Here is a 25,059-nt window from a genome sequence, read left to right as displayed (position 1 = left end):
ATTCTTTCAGGCTGTTTCTGGACACTGGCCGTAAAATATTTGGCAAAAGTGAGAAATGTACACCCATTTATATCACCCATGCCTGCAGCATATCTCCCAACTTTTGGGGATCAGGAAAAGGCTTTAAAGTTTGTAGGTAAATGACATGCAACTGCCATGCCCCCATTTTGTGGACCATAATAAAATTAACATGCAAAAAATCATTGGTTCAACCTACACATGTTTTTCTTTTTGCACAACTATGATTCATTTATATTAGCTTTCAAAGTAACAACAGAAAACAATATACAGGTTTAGTGCAAGAAACTTTTAACAGATAAAAAAAAAGGTGTATGTATTCACCTAAAAACAGGGACATCTGGGCAGAAGGATGAACATTCCCTCCAAATCAGATCAGTTGGAAGGTATGCTACAACGCTTTATAAGTCAACTGCATTAAAAATGCCTGAAGCTGATTGCCTTTACCGCTACATAAATACAGTTATCTCTACACCATATGGAATGCATTAGCCAAACTTTTCAGTGAGAAATACGGCCTAATTAATACTTAACAAGCTACCTCAGTTAAACTTTGTAGAGGAACAAACATGGCTGTCCTACAGTTCTGCTGGCTAGCTGCTGGATGCTAGTTAATATATATCAGAAAAATCCCTTTACACACAATTAAGGTATGTGCTTGTATGAGCAGTAAGGTATGTGAGTCAATAAAGACTTTTTAAAGGTATATGCAACCTGTCCTTGAAATCAAAGGGACTCTTGGGTGGGTCTGTACTTCAAATAATTCATTAAAAGCATTTTTGAAGGCGTGCCAATTCCAGAGGTTCCTCCAAGAGGTACCTGACCTCTTCAAGAATCTCTTCACTCAGTGCTACCTGGAGGACACAGGAAGCCATGATAAGAATGGAAGTTTTAACTGACTATTATACCTTTTTTACAATAAGAATTTGCATCCTCTTTTAACAGCCTTCACACTCTTGGAAACTTTCTACAAGATTTTGAGTTATGTTTGTTTTAATTTGTGCTAATTTTGCCAAAAGAGCATTAAATGTCAGGTACTAATGTTGAACAAGACCTGGGTCCTGACACACCAAGCACGTTCAACAGGGTTGAGGTTTGGGCTTTTACTTTTGTACTCCACATCAAATAATTTCTGGCTTTGGCTTTGCACACCAAAGGTAAGGCTGGAATAGAGAAGGACCTTCCAAGAACAGCTGCCAACCTTCACCTGAGATACCCGAATTCAGTCATTTGAAAGGAGGCACAAAGTTTTAACCAGATAGTCGTTGTTATGGTCAAGTAGGCAGAAACTTTTGCCAAATATCTGCCTAACCATTATTTTAAGAGATATCTTACAATAACCAATGTCTTACTAAAAGACTTCTTAAGCTTTGATTTGTCAGGCTGCTCAAATATGTTTTGTTGCACTATACCCTGATAGCGTTCTCACTTTTGTGACACAATCTGTTTGCTTTTCACAGCAAAAAAAAAGCATTTTTTTCTGTTCGAGGGTAATATGAGGAGATAAGGGCAGATGAATACAGAGTGCAGAATTCACAATGAGCGAAAAAGATAAAAGCATGCTGCGTACCTACGGAGGGGGGCTAAATGCTTGAAGGACTTAAAATGTCACTTTGTTTAAGAATAAACTTTAGAGAACAAAGCCCGCTTTCCATAGGTCTGGCTTTCTCACTTGATTACTCACTCCCCCCGGTCTGTCTCCTCGCTGTCGTGATCAAATTCTCAGTTTGATCTTAGCAAGTCTGAAGCTGAGGACAAATGCTACACATCAGAGAGTTGTCAATAAAGTGACGAAATTCAAGTCTTGAAATGGTAGCTTTGTGTTACATAGATGATAGTTGATGGGGTCAGTTTGAGAAAACTCTTGTGGTGTGATACCTAAGAGACTCTGGTCTCAGGGCGGAAGTTTGGGTTAATATCTCCAAGGTAGCTGGAAGCAACTGAAATTCCAAGGTGGACAAAAAATATGCCAAGTACTAAAGGAAGCAGATATTGTGTATGAATGTCCAAAGAAAATGTGAAACTACTACAAAAGATCTCCTATGTCCTCCTAACTGATCCTTATGCTATAGATGGCTACTGATAGTAGTCACTCTTTGCAAACCTCTCATATTTTTACAGGACTACAACAGCAAAAAGAAAAATGTCACACCTTGGTCTTCACGCTTAGAATGTTTTTATTGCCTTGAAATCATGAAGAACACAAACGCTGGAACTCCATCATGGTTGAGCTTAAGTTGCCCTGGTTCCTGAGAAACAGAGGAAGCTGAGTGGAAATGTAATATTCAACCAAAAACACCTTTTGCCAACCTCTGGAGAAAGCCTAGGGTGGCACGGAACCCTGGTTGAGGAACACTGCTTTAGAGCGCTAAAGCAGGTAAATTGATAAAGCTAGGGCTTAGATATGCTGTTTAGGCTTTGCACTAAGAAAACATGTGTTATGTACTTGCTACCCTCACCCTGTCCTGCTCTACCATTGCTTCTTCCAAATGTTACATGGGAATGGTGAAGTGTTTTTCAAACTGCACTCCAAAAAAATAAATGTAGAAAACTAGAGCTAAGTGAAGACCTTGGGAGTAATGAAATCCCCTTAAACAGTCTGCTGATACAGTATGAGAAGGAAGGCATCCAAGAAACCACAGAAAATTACAGAGAGCAGTCATCTATGCTATAATTTGGGAAAATTCAGGTGATTGCATTTAACGGTCTAGAAGCGGCATACTAGAGAAGAGATGAAGGGGTAATAATAACATAGAAGATGAGATCAGAAGGAAGAACTAAAAATCCCTCATTAAAGAGGAGTCAGAAACTCTTGTGAAAAACCAGAGAAAATGTCTTTACCTCTAATCAGAAAGAAAAGACAGTAATATGAGGTGAGGTGTATCACTGCCCTGTGAATGTCTTTGATAGGAGATGTAGGCTGCCAAAACGGAATCCAGTTCACAGAGACACATCTTGTCCTTGATACTTGGTTGTAGTTGGCTTTAAAGTCATTCCTAAGCTAGTCAGTTTTTAAACAAGTTTCAAAGTACTAAGTTTGGAACTGTAGTTAGAAAATGATAAGAGAATGTGAAAATCCAGTTAAGTCCCACCATATGGCAAATTTATAAATGGATCAATCTGTGGGCATCCACTATAACATTTTAGAGGTAACCTGTACTGAGTAAAAAATGCAACCTACCACTGCCAACTTTTCCTAAAATAAATATAATCTGTCTGGCTGCCACTTAATCCACTGGCATTGACCATTTCTGGACCACGGACTAGAAACAAGAATAAGAACAGAATTCTGACTTAACTTGGAGCATGTTTGCAATAGGTAAGTTACTCAAAAGTAAAAAATAAGAACCATCTAGCCAACTAGTTCATAACCGAGGTGAAATTTTGGCTACAGGAATGGTTTGCACCTAGCTATCCCACAGTTTTCTGTCCCGTAACACAAACTCCTGCAAAAACAGCTGGAGCTGGATTTTCACAGACACAAAAAAACAGATGAATTGGCTAAATCTGTTCTCCACTTTGCTGTATTCTTGTGCCTGAGAAGCAGAGCCTACTCTTTACCTATCTTTTGTTGGTCAAAACAGGCCCCAGCCAGGCTCATTCCAAAAAGGATTCTGTTTAATGAAATCCCCCCGCAGACTGCAGCCAAGTCTTTAACAAAAGCTGCTGTAGTTTAATTATCCGGATCCGCATCCGCCTCTGGAACGCCGGGTGCAGCCTGGTCTTCAACCTGCTGTGAACCTGTTCATTCATTGCCAGGGGAGACTGCAGTGCATTCATCCACCAAACCCAAATCACAATTACTACAAATACATTGAAATTCAATGCCAAGCCAGAGGGTAACAGGGCTAACATCACAGAATATTGAGCCAAAGTGAAACACTTCTGCTAAAAAGCCATCAAACTAAATGACTATACAAAAGAGCAATACAAGGGCCCAGTAAACATACATCACAAGTTTGGTTAATATAAATGGGCTTCTGATAACATTTAACTATAAAAAAATGTAAGGTTCCACTGAGGTAAAAAAGTAAAGAAGAAGTAGTAGGTGACAATATACTGCTGACTTCCAGTCCAGCAAATAAGAACACTAGACACATTTCATTTTTCAGCCTTTTTAAAAATTGCTGCTAACTCTTGTTGCTGCTTACTGGTAACTACGGGTTGCATGGCATCAGTGAGTAGAAACCATTCCTATCTTGTCCCCTAAAAGAACCTAGAAACTAAGGTCACAGTCAGGTTAGACCAGCCTTTCTCAATATTTAACATGCAATTCAGATTAATGCTGAGCTGTGCACTTTATCTCAACATGTAGTATGCACATCCTCCCAAACAATGCAAATCTTGATTCCCATGCATATGTATGGATACGGATTACAATTTGCTGGGGAGCTGGTGAATTTTTAATTGGATTGCATATTTCTAACTACCATTCCTGCCATCACTGTAAATATCAAAAAAGAAAGCCTCTGGGTAAGCTGATTTCAAGTATTCTGCTTACTATTGAGTCATGGAAGACCCTAGGGCTGTACTCGGTCCCACGCTGATCCCCATTGTACGGAGCAGGGGGATACAGACAAATAAAAGGTAATAATAATGTTTCTTCTTCAAAGCCTTAGGAACTGGAATCTGTCCAATGTTACTCTGAATGCCCTTCTTCATTCAAAGACGTCCATGTTCTATTATCAGGTTTTTCTTTGTGCCCTGCAGATAAATTTCTGGTTTTGCTTTAGTAAATAACAAGGAAAATAGTTTGGTTACTGATAATGCTGCTGGGAGAACAATATGACTCACAATACGTTGACAGGTCTGAATTTCCTAACGTTATCAAAGTTTAATTTTACTTTTCTGTTACTTCAGTGTTGTACTGATCACAATTGTGTCCTTAAGTTACCCTTGTTTTAATCCTTTTGTTATGCTAAAGTTTAATCCAGTTAACAAGACAGAAAAGACAGAAATAACCATTTTTATTGCAATCTAATATACTATATATGTCATTGAATATTAAAGCAGAACCTAAGGCAGATATAGAAGATAACAGATTTGATGGGTCCAGGACAACCTGGGATTGGAGGAAGTGCAATAAATAGTGCTGGCCATTAGGCTGAGGACAACTATTGGCAAATAAGGTACTGCAGGAACTGTACCATTACAATCCAGCTTTAAGTTTTATTGATATTTTTATAAGGAGGCATAAGAAGTTGCCAAAAGATTTTTAAAGGCAGTGGGTCACTTAGCCTACTGACCTACAACTTAACTATTTGCAACTTCTTTATATTCCTATTTTAACTCACTCATTTTTTTTTCTATTAAGCTCTCTGGAATAAATCTAGGCGCTGAGCAGAAGTCAGGAACGCAAGTTAGGATTCCTTTTCGGGTCTCCGCTTCCCAGTGGCTCCCAGAGGAAAAGAATAAATGTGAACACTATACAGCACCAGAAGAGATGTAAAATGCAGAGCTCAGCCCTCTATCCTTCCGGTCATCTCCCTGGGTCATTTCTCAGCGAATGACCCCATAATGAAAGAGAATAGAAAAACAAAATTTTGCATCGAGTATCTGAGCCACATTAAACAAATGAAACTTTGCATCTAATTGGTTGCTACAGAAACTTTGCCTGTCCTTCAGTCTTTATAAGTAAAGCAATTTTTTTTTTTCAGATTGGATTTGATCAGATGGTTTGTTTGCACGACATGACTTGTCTAGTACCAATCTGAAACCCAAAAATTGGTAAGATGCTAATTTGCTTGTGGATTGGCTAATTTTTTTTCAGATCTGAGACTAGATAGGTAGTGAAATATGGCCCATGGACACTAGGCCTTTGGGGGAGAAAGTGATTGAACGGTATAGGGGATGCTAAAAAGAGAAGTTAGAAAAACTTTTTTTTCCTTTAAATAAGTCAGCCCTGAGACGGTTATTACTTGTAAGGTTGTCTGCCTGTTCCTTCTTCCATAGCTCATTAAAGAACCCAGTGCAGCAATCAGAAATTTATGGGGCCATTCTAGATAAACTTTCTGGGTCCCCTCCCCCATGTGTAAAAGTTTCAGCATTGTAAAGTCCAGCTCTTTTGATTTATCGCTTGTCCCACTTTAATGATAGCCCTAAAAGCAACCTGAGCATTTTGGTTTTGGGATACAGTTTTGCCATATGATATCCCATAACAGTTTTTCCACATAGGCCTTCAGCCACTAACAACCATCACTTTTCCTCTTTTCTTTTCCTGTTGCTGAGTGCATCTATCCTTTGTGGTACTCCAAAAAGTAGCTGCCAACTTGTTTGCTGAGGTACAATGCCACCAAGCTCCACAGCCTATTAACCATAACTGCAACTATTCATGAGCTACAGTAAAGTCAACGCTATAATTAAAGAGCAAACTGGGTGGCCCCGTGGAGGTTGTTAACTAGCTTGTTAAAAGCTGTGATAAATAGCAGTAAACATTCAGCTCTGTTACCCTGATCTGGAAGGGTGCTAGACCATGAATTCATATAGGCTGTGCATGAATCCCCCACCTACCTGTGTTTGTCTTCACCTTCTGTCACCTCCTCATTGCCCGCACACACTCCCTGTGACCTTATTTTATTAACAGCATTTCTTTTTTCATTGTTCTGACACTCTGTCAAAGAGTTTACAACTTTGTGTAGAGAAAAGGGAACAAAGCAGAGCGGCAGATGGATAGAGGAAAGGGCTGTAATGCAGCATTAAAAGTCTGGAGACGCTAAGCAGATACTGCGTATGCTAGGTTTTATATCCATGCTGTCAATGTCATCCTAGCTTGACTTGTTGGGGAGTCACTGACCCAGAACAAATGCACAGATCATTAGGCTTGTGAGTTATATTCTAATGCAAACCATACACTAAAGATCCAAACAAGGATTTAAAGGTATAGGTAGTATCATACAACAAACTAACTGTATATTCTGCCTGAACAAACAAGAAGAGTATTGTGGCTGCAAGTAATTCCATAGGTTGGAAAATCTGAACAATCCACAAGAATATCTAATACTTTAGGATGTTAATGGTTTAAATTAGCATTTATCTCCCTTTCAACATGTGGGAACCCTAAATATAATATTTAATTCTTCAGGCAAACCGTGCTAGAATAACTATATCCACAGCTCACAGTACATTAGTGTGTCTGTCATTGAGAAGAACATCTTTTACATTGCTGATCAGTGGGAGGAAGGTCATCTTTGCAAAAAGATCCCGTATCCTGGTATTTTTAATAGTTTACTGCAAAGTGAAGGGTAGAACAACAACCCTTGTTCTGGACTATTTACTGTATGTATTCAAGGTTACTGTGAACAAAAAAAGAGTGCAGTGCTGGAATCTGAAAATATTTGACTTGCATATCACTAGTTTCAGTTTTAAAGACCATTTAGAAGATGCAGATACCATCAAGGAGGGAGGTTTATCAAGCAGTACAGCCAGGCACACACAAAATAATGGCAGCCACTAGGCAGATACAGAATATCACCTAGTGAGTTTAAAGGAAAATAGTTATGTTTTATGTATCTTTAGGAGACTAATTATGTACTGTTGTGCGAACTTTCAGTGCTCAGCTGATGTCTGGGAAAATCTTTTGTGATTATCCCTCATAGACCAGAAACACAATATGACTTCTAACTGGCCTTTTCCTTCCGCGGATTACAGAAACATTTCTACCCGCAGCCCGGAGGTTTTTTTTGCCCTCTGAAGTATAATCAATGATGTCAGTGTGAGCTCTTGCTGACTGATGGAAGTGAAGCAAGAAGAGGCCTGCACCAACATGCACTCCTGAGGGGGGCAAAGCAATGCAACAGAGGTGGAGGGGAATTAGTGCAAAGTGCCATCTCTGGCCACATCCTGAGATTTTCACCTGACTGCTCAAAACCAAAAAAAGAAAATAGAAAAAATGAGAAGCATCCATTAGCTGTCTCACATCACAGAGCATGGATTTCCTGATTGTATTTTCATTGTCCTTTCCTGAGTGACGGCTTTGAACTTTGAACTAAGATACAGAAAAGTTTAGAACAAGCTAGTCCAAATTATGCTGCCACCTTCCTCCATGGCCCAGTGGTTGACATGCTCAACAAAGTCTGGAGATCTTTTAAAGGTTTCTAGAGCCAAATCAAACATGACTTGAGTTCATCCTTCTAAATATAGACAGCTAATTAAATGGAAAACTAGCGGCTCTGGAAATTATCAAGTGCTTCCAGGCAGCTAATTTTTCAAACAAAAAGGAACTTTCTGAAGTTAAGAAATAGAACGATAGATAGATAGATAGATAGATAGATAGATAGATAGATAGATAGATAGATTCAATGACATTTTGTTCTAAAGCGCTAACAAATTTATATAACAATGCATTTTATTGTATCCAAACTCATGTTATTTTCTTTAGAAAGATACCTTAACACCCTCCCCTTGAAAAGTCATACTATGTGGAGCTTAAATGGTCACAGGAAAGACAGTTTGATGGCAAGCTATTAAAAGAACCCACAATGACAGGCGCCACAGGCAAATTACCTGTGTATGTTAAGGAGGGGAGGTACCCAGCTATAAAGCCTAGGTATTTAAGGAATTCTCCTTAAGGGGTCCTCAAAATGCACAACAAACACATTCCAAAAAATGACATCCAATGCCTCATTCAACTAAACCTATTTGCCCACCCGGAGTGCACAATTACAAATACTGAGTAAATATAGGAATGTGTGGAAATATAGGTGGTACAACAACACATGGCAATTAGGTCCCTGTATTTTAAATTAGGGGATTTTACTGTGTTTTTTTTACATTTGATGTTACTATAAAACTTCCCAGAAAATACTGCAGTGGACCCCAAGCATATATTTCTACAGGAGAAAAGCATTGACATTTACAATTTATACTATTGGGCATTTATGACATAAAATAATTATTGTCCATTAAATAAATGTTTTTAATGTTCTACTGCACGCTAACATTATTTAAAGTGGAACCTTAAAAGTTAAGGTTTGCAAATGAGCAGATTTTTCATTGCACCTGCAATAAAAATTCTTATCTACCTTTTCACAAATTTCTGTAGAATGTACATTTAGCTGGCCATACTTGGTTTGCCCCAGGATAAAAAGGAATAACAACTTCATTATCTAGTCAATAAAGATGTTTGAAGATTCTGAATCCAGAAGAAGGTGGAAAAAATATGTCAACGCTGGCAATGTGCATGTAACATTGCTGGAGGGATGGTAAGTATATTTCCACAATAAAGTAGCAGCTGAATAGGTGGAAGCCAATAGGTAAGCAGCTGGATGCACAGAATAAATGTTCAATGTTTACCTGCCAATACACTTACATTTTAGTTCAGTGTATCTTGTGATTCATATACCCCTGCCAGACAGCACTGCTAGGTTGGTGCCATCATTTGTTTCCAGCTGTGGTTCAGTAATACAGCTTTTTCATCCGCCCACCACTACTCTGCCGACTGGTTTACAAACGCCAAAAAGTTAATCAATATTCTTCATAATTGGAACCAACCAGGATTATTTATCATCTGCTTGAAGTTCAGTGACTTTGACAAGCCCTAAGACCATCCAGGTATCTTTAGTGATAGTCAAGTCATAAAAGGAGAGAAGTGCAGATGATTAAAAGTGCAGTGCAGTCATACTAGACATAAACCTCCAAAGACTAAGCACACAGTCTAAATGCAAAAAATCTTTTTTATCAAGCTAAAAAGATGGATTTCAGCCAATTCTGACCTGAGTTGTAACCCATGATTGCCAAAGTGCATCAGAAGAGGAGACCCTTCTTTTGGGGCCTATGTGTTTTAGATTGCGAGCTGGCTCTTTGGTGATTTCTGTGAAATGTTATGCTGGTGGGAAAGGTGCACTGTCTGCGGCTGCTGCTGGATTAGATCAGTGCACAGCCAGGTGAGCCAACAATATGCCTTTTTATGCCTCGGAACCTTTTCCAGCCAATCTGTGATCACTCTGACTGGCCAAAAAAAAAAAAAACAGAAGAGCTCTGTATTACACAATCTGTAAATGCAATACAGTGAATGATACCAAACAGCCTGGAAATTGTGTTTTTGGGAGATGGATCTCAGTCCAAAATATTCCTATTTAAGGATACCAAATTTTAGTTAAAATAGATCAGCAAATTTAACTGCTGAAGAGCTAAGTCATTAGGGGGTTAAATGGATAGGGACATACATGCCACCAAAGATGTCAAGAACTCTTGTTTGAAAGGAAAAATTTGTAAGCTCTCCGGATGTACTAGAGACTGCACAGGTACAGACTGATCCCAGGATAACTGGAATTCCATACATATCCGCAGCACAGGAAACAAAGACATTCTTCATCTTCTTCTACCTGACTGTAGAAAAGAATAATGGACTGAGAGAGAGTTAAGAAGTTTCAGGGAAACAAGAGTATAAACTGATGAAAGGGACAACTTACAGAAGAAAGCATGGAAAGACTAAAAGTTAAGTGCAAAGTAAACTCAGAAACCAATCGGAATCTATCCATCAAAATGAACACTTCTTAAAGGAATTATTTATGTCAAGGACAGAGAGAAAATCCTTGAATTGATTGCATTTATTACAACCCAATATATTTATTGGTGGTATTGGCTACAGTACATACATTGACTTATGGATGGCAAAAACTTCCTAGTGTTGCACGGTACCTTAAAAAGTCCTAAACTGATTATTATCAACATGTCCAATCAATCCAGTAGTCTCTTTAAATTCTCTTCAGATCTGAATATTTTATCAGAAAATTGGTTGTACATATATTTTGGCCTGTGTGTCCTACATGCATGTGATCTGAAGCCACTGTTATCTTTCCCATATACTGTTTTTGTATGTTGTTTTGTAAATCATCTTTTTAAGGTTTGCTTCTTTATTTTCTTACTCTCTCCCCCCATTACATACTTTGTCATCCTGTATTTCCCCCTAATCTTTCATGTTGGCTCAGTATTACTGTGCTTATCTAGAGTAGTTCTTCTATTTCAAGATATGGGCTCTGAAAACCTTTCCTTTCATCCTAAGCTGCTCTTTTCAATGATGGAACTTTAGGAGTACTGTCTGGAGATTTAATGCACCAGTGGTACTCAGTAAATAAGTAATTGACAGATAAGAGGCACTGTAGGGTGGATGCAGCGGTGAATCATGGCTCATGGCGGAACCCCTAGAGACTCGTCTCAGAAGCCCTTCTGAGAAACTCTGAAGCATCTGAGCTAGGAAGCATCTCCTTTTTTTGTATAAAATGTTTCCCCTTTCAACAAAAATTGAATGGCCAGCTTTCACTGGTCCTTTTGACCTTGACATTCTGCTTGTTCTATACATTGTTTAGTTGGAAACATTACTTCTCTATTACAACCATCCAGGGAATGTATCAACATTGTGACTTAGCAATTTTCCCACACTGGATTATAAAAGTGCTCTCAAGATCGCAATAATCTGAAAAATGTCAGCAAGTATTAGTCATCTTACATCATTTGTGCTGGAAGAATCTACGAGGACACAGATGGGGATCAGCCTTAAAGGTACCTAAAACCACTTTGTGCCACAAAGGAATTGATTGTTATGAGCTTTTATCAATTTGTTTTAGGAACACTACAAGAATCAGAGTAGGAGTTCAGTGTTCTATGAAGAGATTTCCCAGCGTGCCAAGTATTCACTTGCATTAGCTATTTCATCATTTCACAGCGCGAAATTAAACCTAATGAGCCAGCAAAGGCATTACAGAAATAGACAAATAATTGTAACTTTAGCAAAATACAAATGGCACATAGAAGGGCATTCAGATGTGAATAGGTCAAAACATGGTGGTCATGCATAATAATGATATATTTCCTATTCTCATGGTACTGAACTGATTGCTCATCACTGTACATGGCTAAACCTGTTGCTGACTAGACAACCATTAGCCAAAATAGCGCTGTCATGCAGTTGCACTTTATGTTTGAGCAACATAAAAATGAAGATAATTATGAGCAATGTGTGCTAATATTAAAAGAGAAAACAATGTATAAGCGCTACATGGTTTCTGGAGCACAGCCCAAGCCTGTAACATTAAATAAGGACCATAAGAAGAACCCATCAGGGCATCCCTTCCTTTTCACCTTGCCATCCCATCCCTAAATCTAAAACAAGTGAAAAACAACTACACATCTCCTAACCTTACACAGATTAGTTTAATTTCCAAATTTAAGTGCCTGCTTTGTTTAGCACAGATATAAAAAACCTGCACTGCTGGGACACTTAAGAGTTCATCAAAGCCGGGAATGCTGCAGCTTGCTACACTTAGATGAGACTCCTATTTGTCACTTCACAGCAGAATGTCAGTTTGCTCCCAGAATACTGCTCTGTTGTCACAGTGTCCTGAAATGTGTGTGTTGGGGGAAGGGTTCCACACACAATAAAATACAATTAAATGCACCATCCCCTCCTCCTGCACAGACAGACTGGAGGAGTCACAATATTAGAGGCCACCAACAGTTAAACGACCAACGAGAGTGTAACCTCAGCCCTCGGAACAAAGACACGACTACATCAAAACTAGGCTCTCAGCTGATATTTTAGATCTAGAAGGAACAATCCCATACAGAAGTTTTCAGAACTTCCTTTACGCTCTAAATTGTAATTGAAACACTGGTTCTGGATGAACTTTTACATTTGGTAAAACTGTCTTACACATCAACTGAAAACTTGATACAATGTGACACAAGAGTTCCCTAAACCTGAATCATGCAGCAAAAGTTAAGACACTTGCTCAAATTATCCTACATTAAGTTCCACACACCTGCCCCAAATCCAATGTGACATTGACTTGGTTGTACTGCAGTCCTCTGGACAAGGGAGGGCTCTGCCACCATCTTTCTGTGCCATCAATAGCATTAGTTATGGGGTGCGCTCTCTCTCCACCAGTAGCTAGACATATGTCGCAGTATTGCCCCTGAAAAAGAAATCAAGACAGTCAGTAAAGTAATACACACATGATAAAAGTTGTTGCATTTAAAATATTTGTGTTTTTGACAAAAATAAATACTGAAGGCTGTTACATATTTAGAGTGCGATTTGATGAAAATAATTTTATTAAACACAAGGCAATGTAATTGCAACATTTTCTTTTAAAACACAGGACCTGCCCAAATACACCTTTAAAACCTACAGATCCCAAGAACTTTGGTTTTAACCCTGTGACAAAGATTTTTTAAGAATCCTACTACATGATGAAAATGTTGCATATTTTTTTTCACCACCTGATGCCATTGGTGACATTGGATGACAATTTGGAATTTTTTTGGCTCAGATTGAGAGATCTTATAGGGTCTGATTTATTACAGCTCACTAAGACTGAAGAAGATAGACTATTATGGGAGAACCTTGGTGATCCAGCAAACCTGTAATGGATTTCTTCAAAATCATTTGCCATTATTTGGCAAATGATTTCATCCCTGGACCAGATCCATTTCAGGTTTGCTTACCAGTATTGCTACCTTGGTTTTGCCATTTGAAACAGGAGAGTATAAGCAACCACGCCTATGCGGGAAAAAACAAAATATTGCTCCTTAGCAATCTAACGCAGAGAATCGATACTACATATAGCCAAATCTCATCCTCTGTCATGAGGAATTATTAAATAATGTGATAATATTAATGTGTGATTAATGTATGTATTCAGGCATTTTCACTATCTCATTGTTTCCTAGTGGGAAATGAATGCTTTACAGCCCTACCCTCCTGATTAAACCATGAATGCATCCTGCTGGGGCTCTTAAGTACTTGTATGCCTCTCAGAGCAAGGTCAGACATTTGGCGGTTCAAAGGGGCCGCTGGCAGCTCTGATAAGGGAGCCATGCAGCAATTAGTGATATATAAGCTTAGTCAAACTCAAATCTGTGAAGGAGACCTGGATGAAAAGGCGAGACAGGGGCATGGTCTACAGCTCCATAGACACCTGTAAATGAATGGGCTATGGGATTTAGGGGTTTAAGAAAATGTGGATAGCTGATGATAAGGCCCCTTTATAATCCTAGTATCTGCCAATTACAGAGCTGGATCTTACAGAAAGAAATCTAGGCGGGAGCCTAGGGAACAGTGGATAATAAAGGGACCCAGCTACAACAACAGCTACACCTCCTTTAGTAAACTAGTAAACTTAGAAGTTCAAAAATATTCACCCAAGGGAGAATGTATTTGTGGCCAGTGGGGGTCTGATTGGATGGCTCATGCCAGTACAGCCAATGTAAATGGCGTGCCTTCCCTTTGTCTACTGCAGTTCTTATTAATGCCATTTAAAAGGATGAGCAAGGCTAAGCTGCTACCTTGCCTAAGGCCACTTTCCTAATCATTCTCTGCCTGATAGGCTTCAGTGTGAATTACTACCAACAGCCAAAAAGGAGACATACTGAGCAATGCTTTCTACCAATGTCAGCCATTCTTATGATGATAATGTCCTAAGAGCTACAGTGTAGCAGTCAAGGCCAGACACTTTCCTACTACCCCAAGCCGATTATATAACAGTGGCCCTGTGATGAATTGTATTCACTTATGTAATATAACAATTGTAAAGGACTGACCACTGCAAGTACCATCTATTTGTCACTGAGCCTACAATCTAATACAGCATAGACTGAAAATTGACTGCAAAATACAAATAATTCATCACAAAATAAATCAATAAAATAAAAAACCACAGAAGACCATTGTATGCCTCACGAGCCACACTCTTTCCAATAATCCCAGCGCCATTTTATTTTGGCACTGAGAATGCTAAAGCAAGGCCAGAATGCTCACGCTGTCAGTGTGTAAATAATTTCTATGACCCCCATAGCTGGAATCCATTCATCACTCCCATCACACCATACATTGCCAGTTATTGATTTTATTAATAAATGTGAAGAAACTTTATCCCATCAAAATTAAGACTGGTACTGACAGGAAAGTCAATTTTCCATCAGCTTGACAAAAAATAAGTTGTTCAAACTCTCTACCATGCTTTAGTAGTGTGAACAAAGTTGTCCTGATACCTAGAAATAAGTGCACCCTCATGACTGTGTAACAGCACCACAAAGCTACAATCCACAACCCAGCACTGAACACATTTAAGGAAAGGGTTGTACAAAGATGCTGAACTCCTGCAACAGCGCAAATGAAGAAATGTTACATTTATTTGAAAAGTGTTGCACAAATTAAACAAAACACTAAACATCACTTTATAAAGGTTATCACACATGATTCACACAATATATATATAATATATACAATATATATTGAAGATTCCCAGAGAATCAGATTACAAGTGTGTGAAACTTGGGTTATAAAAATGTATAAATGGACCCCCAAAGTAATTATCTGACAACAACCTTTGTAATGACTGTATGTGAGAACTGACATTGACATCATATTACAAAACATTATTGGCAACCTTTATAAAGCAGGGAATTTTATCATGCATCTACTGGGGATAATGTGTCACTTAAACAACTGGATTAGAAAAAAAAATCACCTGTAGTAATTGTTTTGTGAAAGTCAGAGTCACTACTTTAATATATGCTGCAACTGTATCTGAACCCTCAAAATTGCAACTAATATAAAATATTTAAGATTATAAGAGCTGCCAGCACCATGCAAATGGATGAGCACAGACATTCCATACCAGTACACAACTCTACATACTGTCTGTGTTTACAGCCAACATGGCATACTATAGTAATTGGCTTACATTATCTTTTTCTTAACAAGTCTTATCACATTCTGACTTTGGCTTCTTTTCATAGTAAACCTTGCTAGGAAGTCAGCTGGGTACAGCAAAAAATCATCCCTCCAACAATCAAACTGTATCTAAGTTGTCTGCACTTATAAGCACCTAGAGCAGGATTTCTTCACCTTTTTGAATATGGGGGTGCCATAGAAAAAAAATTTAGGTCTTGGTGAACCCCTGCTATAATTACTATATCCACAACTCACACTATATTAGCTTTGTAATCAGTGGGAAAATGCCTCCTACATGGTTAGCAATTGGATAGAATGTCACCCTTACAGATCATTGGTGTCACATACACTGATCTAAGAGGCACAACTTGCTTATTGCCCCCAGCCACCTCTGGAAGATCCCTGGTTGGGAAACATTTCTCCAGAGCTTTTAAAGACATAGAATGTATCTGTGAATTGTTCAAAACCATTTCTGTGCATAAACTTTTGCTTACAATGACACCAGCCACAAGTGACAAGTACACAGATTCCTGGGTTATACCATTGTATAGGGGAACCTCTACCAGAGTTTGTAGACATTACAATGTATTATAAAGTCATTGGAGACCTGGTAACAAAAAGACATCCTTGTAAAGTTGTCTTTGTTCCTGTGGATTTGTATGTATTTCATGATGTTTATTCTTATGTTGACATCATTCTGTATTTTACACCTACACTTCTCTCATTGTTTAATAAATGTTTTATTTGTTTCTATGTGATCCTGCATTGTTGTATTCCTATATATGTTAAAATCTTTAATACAATGTTACTTAAAAAAAAAGAGGGGCATCCACCCCCTACTAAAGGCTGTTTGTGCTGCAGCTCCTAATGAAAGTGAAACATCAGCTAAGTTGGACTCAAAGTAACAATGATATAACAGCAGGGGACAAGGGACACAATTTCCTCCCCTATAAACAATGCCAGGCTTTAACCCAGTGTGTGCCATGATACAGTACCTGGATAGTCTGGCTGGGCTCCCCTAACACAGGTCCACCCACTAGCTTGCAGTACAGGTCCTCAACAGGTCTGCCATCTTCACCCTCTCCGCAGGTGGCTGTGGCTGAAATCTTGGTGCCCTCTGCCAGGTTAAAGTAGGGAGGGTGCAGGCTGAAGCCATTGACTCCAATAATGGGCAGCACGTGGGCACAGATCGTCCTCCAGAGGAGACAGAGAAGCAGGCAGTGGTAGGGTCCGGGCACTGCCATCCTCCCGGGGTGCTGTGTATGGAGAGATGAGACTGCGCTACTGCTTCTGCTGCCTGATTCATCCAGCACTGAGAGATGGAGCCACTGACGAGGGGGCGGGGCATAACACAGACCTGCCCCAGGGCTCTCACCACTGCTGGGGGCATCAGCTACACCCACTGCCCTGTGCTGAGACCCAGCAGGACCTGTATATAGGGCATGTATGGGGCTCATTTACATCCCTCCCTGATCAAATCTTATCATTGTGCAGCTGTTTTACTGTTTATGTTCATTGTATTTGTAAATGAAAGGTTTATAAACATGCATCATTGATTTGTTTGCCTTTTTTGTTTTACTTTAGGCTGCACTTTGTAGTAACATAAACTGGGGTTGTAGCATTATTTCATCAAAGGGTCAGCCCACATATGACCATATTCAGGTTTCCTTGTATTTTATGCAAGGGATATTATTATTATTATTATTATTACTACTTATAATAATAATAATAATAAACTGTGTTTATTTAGCATCACCATATTAGCCAATAAATAGGGGTTACAAATGACTGACAGATACAAACACTGTCATAGGAAGAGGAGAGAAGAGCTGCCCAGAAGAGCTTACAATCTAAGAAATTATGCTCACATATATATATTGTTATCATGATCTCAGCAGTTTGCACATATTATTGTACAATATTGTTACATTATCAGCACAATATTTATTCATATTATTCATTTATATTTCTAACTTCTAAATTTATATAGCGCAGGTTGTAGAAAACTGATAGAAACTGTTATGAGAGTGTTAGAAAAGTGCTAATTTAATTTAACACTGCTTGAAAATGGATACAGAACTGATGTGTGAAGACAGAGTGCCTGATTTATTAAAGTTCTCCAAGGCTGGACAGGATACACTTTCTTCAGTGAAGCTGGGTGAACCAGAAAACCTGAAATGGATCTGGTCCAGGATTCAAAACATTTTCTATCAAATAGCAAATGACTTTGAAGAAATCCATTCCAGGTTTGCTGGATCACCCAGCATCACTGAAGAAAGTGTATCCTCTCTAGCCTTGGAGAGCTTTAATAAATCAGGTCCAGAGTTTCTCAACTGGGTCCCACCAGAGTTTGGGGGTTCATTAAGTAAAAAGCAGTTTTTACCTCACAGGTCAATTTAGGTAAAACCAATATTCTTTTTGGTAGTCTCAAGGGATGATATTCTTCCCACTGGCCAGCAAAGTTAAGGGGCATGCTTCCCACTGACCACCACATTAATGCACTGTGAATATACTAATTTAAAAGTATTGGGTGCAGAAAATGTGCATTTTTGAATGTTTGACAAACAGTACAACCAATGATTGCAATTTGTTTGACAACAATATTATTCTGTCTTTTTTCCACCCAGTGACTTCTTCAAACTGTACAAACCAACTGCAGGACTTTATTATGAGCAACATCTGCATTTGACTCTCATCAACTGTCATCAGTAGGGCTCTGTTAAATGAACATATTGCTTTTATAACTAAGCTACTGCAGCCTCTGGGTCAGGAAGCCCAGTACTGTGTAGATCTGTGTACTCAAGTTATGGAGCAGCATCAGTGATTAGGAGTGAAGATGCTGGGTGGAGGACAGGAAGGGAGAAACCTAACGCTTCTTCTTCCTGCTTTAACAATGCAGACAGAATTGTTCACAGGGGACATGGGGTGTGCTATGATATTAAAAGGGAACACTTTTTTTTTTAAAACTATTCCAAACAGTCCTAAAATCCTTTTACAGTACCATCTTGGCTATTGGTAAAATGACTTCCTTTTTCCATCATGGCATGATGCATGTCACACCACCTCGAGCTTTCTAGGAATTTCTCAGTTTGGTGTTTTATTTCAATGTACATTGTTTCTGTGACTTTCATGTGCAACCATGCAATGCAATACTAAGGTAAAAAAGGAGAAGTGTGCTCATAAGTTGGAGACCACTTGTAACACCAACATGAAAACCTGTTGACTAATTTATTAGCCGAAGGCAAAATTTCAGAAGACAATGAGCTCTTTGGCAGGTATAAAAGGACAACATGGTGAGACGTCTAAAGCCTAGGACACACAAACAGATGAATTGCCAATATTTGAAATTATATTGAAATACCAGTTTAAATATTTGGACTTTAAATAATCAAAATTCTGACTGTAACCTGGCTTATTTGCATTATGTTTGTGTGCTTAAAATAACAGATGCAATGACTGTCCAACAAATGATCTGTAGTGCCCAACGTAAATCATCAAGTGGCTGGCTAAACGCAGTTGTTGATAATCTCGCCCCCAGCTAAGGTTACAGAACAGGCCTTACCAGCTGGGAAACAGCTGTCTGCATGGCACTGCCCTTGTAGCTGGCATGCCGCAGCAGTGGCATCATTGGATTACTGTTGCAGGAGGTGGAGATTGGGCACTGTCACCGAGAGTGGCACTCAATTTGTAAATGGTTCACTGCTCTATTGGAATGCAAATTATACTAAAGCACATAGCAGGAATGGTCTACTGAGCAATGTTTAGATTATAAAACAAACAATAGGAATAAATAGATGATTTTGTGTTCAAGATGACTACATGGAATCCCTGTTAGTATGACCCTGTTAGTTGCCAATTCAAATAATATTTTTAGTAAAATATTCATAACATAAATATTAAAAAAAAGAGTATAATCACAAAGAGTAATACAATATGCAGCCATGAGTCACATTGGATGCTAACACGATGGAAGAAGGTGAATGATTAGTCTGTGTGCTTATGTAGATATTCACCAGTGTACTGGAAAAAGTGTCTTGCAATTAACATTTGTAATGCTTGCACATCCTGGGTTGGTTTGATTGAGTGCCACATTCTAAATTCAGATTAGTCTTGTTTAGAGAGATTATTAATGAGTGAGAGTAGAAAAAAGAAAAACCGGGGAAGCAAAAAAAAAAAACTGTTAGGAGGAAAGGGAAAGGGAGTGAAAGAGAAGAAATAGAAAGAAAAGGAAGAAAGAGGGAGAAAAAGGAGAAGTAGAAGATATAGCAAAACTAAAAAGTGGAGGGGGGGGGGGCAGATGGGAAAAAAAAAAGGGCAAGTAAGAAAGATGAAAACAAAAACTGAGAAAGAGAAGAGTGGAAAGAAAGAGAAGGAGAGAAGAGACAAGGAAAATAGAGAAAGAGAAAAAAAGGAGTAAAAAGGGAAGAGAGAAAAGAGAGGAAGAAGATAAGAGAAATAAAGAAAGATAGGAGAGAAAGAGGTGATACAAGGAAAGAGAAAAATAGGCGAGCAGGTTAAAGAAAAGAGAAGAGAGAAAAATGAGAGAGAGAGAAAATGAATGAAAGTAAAAAGCGAAGCAAAGGAGGAGGGGAGATAAAAAAGAAGAAGGAAGAAGAGGGGTTAAAATGAAGAGGAACAAAGAAGGTGAGAAAAGAAAGGACCAGATAGGAGATGAGAAGAGAGAAGAAAATAAAAAAAAGAACAATGGAGCACAAGAGAGACGAGGAAAAGATAGAGAAAAATGAGAGAGAGAGAAAATGAATGAAAGTAAAAAGCGAAGCAAAGGAGGAGGGGAGATAAAAAAGAAGAAGGAAGAAGAGGGGTTAAAATGAAGAGGAACAAAGAAGGTGAGAAAAGAAAGGACCAGATAGGAGATGAGAAGAGAGAAGAAAATAAAAAAAAGAACAATGGAGCACAAGAGAGACGAGGAAAAGATAGAGAAAAATGAGAGAAGTGAAAAGACAGAAGAAAAGCAAATAAAAGAGAGAACATTCCAAGTATGCACTTTTTAGTGGTTAAAAAAACAGAGTAGAAAAAAAGGATTCAAAATTAAAGTACTATCTGCCCAGTATGTGAATTTTAATATTTTAGGTCTTGCCTAGAGTTTTTTGCGAGTTCAGTAGGGTCATTGCATTTTGCATTCAGAGAAACCCAAGATTTGAATACATTTTATTTTTACAAATGCATTTTACATTTTTAAGCAATATTTCTTCTAAAATGATGCCTCCAGGAAATTTCCTTTTAAGGCTTGCTCCAACATGCGGTTTTTAATCCCATGTTTATATGTGTGATGTGACAGAAGGCCACAAATCTCTAAGGGCCACATTCTGTGGAAAACACCGGGAATTCTCAGCGGTTTGAGGACACAGGAAAAAGCTTTTTGTCTTGTTTCTTTGCAAGAATTGCATGTTAGCCAGTCATCTGGTGTTTGTGCAAAAGGATAAACATAAGTGAAGGACCTCCGCAGTAAACATACAAATAGATAATATGTCCTGCGCTTTGCTACGGAGAGGTCACAGGTCACAAATCTGCAAATCGTTACATTTAAACAACACAATCTTTTCATATAAACAAATATAAGGAACAAATTCTGCATCCTATCGGGTTAGGTAGTGGCAACAGCAGTTCAGCTTGATAAATTATCACAATCATGTTGTTGTAAGGGGGGTTATTAGGATGGAAACAGGACCTTCAATACCTTTCAGAATCCCTTTACTTTATCTGGCTCACAGTTTTCCAGAAGGCTGGAGGCTGAATTGCTTACAGTTGATTACGTAAAATATGGCATCCCAAGCACAGGCTCCTGGTTTACTTTGCTGAGTGTGTTGTTTTAGTAAGATTACAAAACACTGATTGCAGTTAAAGCAGCCTTAGCCTCATACATGGCAAGATATTCATCACCAGAGGCGATTGTGTTCATCCTGAGCAAAATTAAGCATTTGTTCAGCTATAATCTGTCCTGTACTGATGACAATAAAGAATGCTTACTACTGGGGTGGACACAGCTGTGAGCTTCATACTCATCCTCCCTTCTCCATAAAACAACAAGGCCGTGTCTGTACAGTAATCATTCATTCTGACTTTTTCTGGCCATGAGCTTATTATTAAACATCTGTATGATGCCAAACACTTAACACTTATTCTAAAACATGTCAGCACTGGAATGATGTGTCACACATTTTACAGAACAGAAGCAGATATGTATCTGTTATAAAGTCTGACATAATGTTTGCAATGTATACAGCTGACGTAAGAGGGAGGAAATGGTTGTGAGAAGTAATTTTCCTAAGCCAAATTAAATCTCTCAAAATGGTTTTAACAAGCACAGAAAATTCAGAAAGGTAAAAAAAAATGTTGTCCTCTACTTGACTGAAATCATGGCTGGCACAAGAAGAGTGCCCATTACATATTACATGATTTGTTTTTTTCTTATTCTGATCAGTCCAGCTGTGACATGGTGAAGAGGTGGACTGGCCCACACATGAAGACTCAGATCTTTCTGCATATTTCTGTGAAACGGTAACAGTTCTCTGTTTTCATAAGGGGTTTGTAGTTTTTATAAAATGATAGTGGTGCTGTGCAGTGTTATCTGTGGATACAAATAGCTCTGGTGTGTAATCATTCAGCCATAGGGTGACGACACTGGAGACTAAGATTAACACTGAAGAATGATTCACTTTCCTACTGTATAAATCTCTTTTGTTTCACATTTTCAAAATCCACAGGGAAAGCTTATCTGACTGGATAAAACAGGTGAAACTGAAAACGGCCGCATAGCTTGGCCTGGGAACTGCATCCAACCACCGAAGCAGGCTCTGTGTGAGTGGGGCGGCACTCAACTTCATCCCAGAAAGAGGAAATATGAGAAGAGAGAGATGCAGGATTGAAATATGCAGATATCTGTACAATTCTTTGACATTTACATGGAGGCCTAAGTAACAGATGGACAAATACATTCCCTCATGTAATCTGCATGTCCTGCTTAATGTACTATGAATGCTTGGGTCCTCTGGGAAGCCATTTTGTACTGGTGCCAAACTCATGCACACTGGAATCTCAGCCAGGGTTCATGGAGCAGACCTCCAGCTGTTAAAGGACCAAGGGACTGCTGATACTAGAATGCCCTGTCAGCTACTAGCTTCCAGGACCTGATGCAATCTGCAGTCTCTCAGCAGGCGGATGATCTTCTGTAACCCAAAGTGGCTTTAAGAACTACAGTATGGACATGTGATTCTAAAACTTTTATGCTTTTTTTTAACCTATGCCTTTCCCACAGTTTCCTGTAAGATCTGTCTATCAGTGATCAGCTTAAAAAGCACGCTTACACTCCAATAATTTCTCCACATTTCCTACACTGTCCAGCTCATGCTGTAGGTCAGTCCTAAAGAATCTTGTGATGAGAAGTGGGCTCAGTGCCAGAGCAAACACAAGACAGCAGGTGGAACCTGCCAGTGCACTTAAGTGGGTGAATGTATGGTGGGGGCTGGGAGAATGATCGGACTGCACGTCTATCAAACTGATGATTCTGGGAAGACTCTTGTAGAGTCAATGACATTTCACTGATAGGCAGAATTTGGTGAACTTGCAGTCTTTCATAAATAAATGTTACAGGTCTGCTGAGAACAGACATCTTAACCAAGTTACTGAAAGAATATGATAGCCCACCAGGCACTGGGGACATGGGATACTTCTGTACCAAGACCCAATGAAAAGAGCTTGACTTTTGCAATGCAGGAACTTTCAGATATGGTGGAAGGGTAGGAAGTTTTCTGAGTATGAGACCCAGAAATTCCTGATAGTGGCCCTCTTGCCAGGTAATATCATTTACCTGCATTTACAAAGAATGAAATGTCAATCCTGCATAATAGGTTGGCGCTTTATAAATCCTGTTTGGTAATATTATTAATAATATTCCTAGGTGGAGCCACACTTTAGGCACACATTTCAGATTTGTAAAGATCAACTGTATAATTGCCACTATATGGATGAGAAAATCATTAATAAACTAAAATAAACAGGTGAATCTATCTTTGGTCTAATAAACAGTAACTCCCCATATTTCACTGAATACGGAAATAACAAAAAAGTCGTAATACCATTATTTGCCCATTTCATGCTTGCTGGGAAACCTTAACTGCTCAGGCTACAGGCTTACTAAATTCCCATAATCAGGTAAACATGCAAAACTGTTATTTATCTATCCATTGGTTTGCCGAAAGGGAATCTATTTTTTTCTGGCAAGTGAGAATGATTTTTGTCCTCTAAATGACATATCCACTGAACTAAAAACAATTACAATGCAGGCACATTACTGCGGGGCTTTTACATATGCCGCTCAGTTTGATTTTAGCCTTGGCAGCTGCTTTCCAGCACCAAATAGAAGCTTCAACTAATCTAAAGAGATGAAGTTTTGACAGGTTCTCTTTTCAGATTCCAGCCCTGCTAAATTAAAAACATCCTGACAAATTATTGTAAACAATAGTCAGTTATCATTATTACATTTAAAATAATGCAAATTATTATTTAATGTTCCATGCAAGGTGCACAGTTTACAGCTCTGCTCTATGGCAGTAGATTGGTAAAAAAGACTTTGAAGCAGGAAAAAAAAGGCTCAGCTAGTATAAATTACAAGGAAAGCTGAATTCTGGGGAGAGATCAGAAAAGAAGAGAGAAATGGTACATTCAGCAAACAAGAACAGAGAAGGGAGGAGACATTCTTGGCATACTGAGGGTGTAGGGGGCATTCATAGTCCAGGTGGTCTGCTACGTTCTCACACAGTATAGAGGGAGGGATGAGGCACCTACAGCTTATATAGAACAGCTGGATATTTCTGTACCACTCTGTGCCTGCATTCTGCCCTCATATGTGCATTCCAACCGTCCTATACAGCTGGAAGTATTCATTTCATGTCAGTAGGGCCCATTTAGAAGGCATGCCGCTCTCATGTCGTGTACACCTGATTCAATTGTAACAAGTGCACTAGGGCTACCCACACATGTAGGATTATTGGTCTCTGAAAGTGATCCTTCCCAGTGACAGATGATTTTATACAATAGATTAATATTACATAGTATTTATATAGCACCAGCATGTTACACAGCGCTGTACAAAGTCCATAGTAATGTCAGTAGCTGTCCCTCAAAGGGGCTTACAATCTCATGTAGATGTATCTATACAACATTCTACATTCTACTCTTCTGGGCTGAAGCACAGGACAGATAGGAGCTCTCATGTGTACCAGGTCTCAGTAAGATCAGACCAAGGTAAACTGCAAAAATCTATCAAAAGCAAGTGTGTACAATTCAGTCTAATACACCCATTGCTTCCTAACAGCCAGGAGAAGCTCAGCAAGCCAGAGGATCCCAAA

The 25,059-nt window shown here is 38.9% G+C and overlaps 1 protein-coding gene across 1 annotated transcript in view; it reads right to left on the bottom strand.

Annotated features, from left to right (window-relative positions):
- LAMA5 (laminin subunit alpha 5) overlaps window positions 1–17,004 on the bottom strand; it is a 97,004-nt gene extending 80,000 nt beyond the window's left edge. The window contains exons 1-2 of the mRNA XM_072414450.1: window positions 16,687–17,004; window positions 12,777–12,929 (exon numbers count right to left, since the gene is read on the bottom strand). Of these exons, the coding sequence (XP_072270551.1) occupies window positions 12,777–12,929; window positions 16,687–16,935 (402 nt within the window). The 5' untranslated portion in view covers window positions 16,936–17,004. The remainder of the gene's footprint in view (window positions 1–12,776; window positions 12,930–16,686) is intronic.
- Window positions 17,005–25,059: the final 8,055 nt, after the last annotated feature.

This window comes from Pyxicephalus adspersus, chromosome 6, assembly GCF_032062135.1.
Source record: "Pyxicephalus adspersus chromosome 6, UCB_Pads_2.0, whole genome shotgun sequence".
NCBI lineage: Eukaryota > Metazoa > Chordata > Amphibia > Anura > Pyxicephalidae > Pyxicephalus > Pyxicephalus adspersus.
This window is presented reverse-complemented; position numbering and strand designations above follow the sequence as displayed.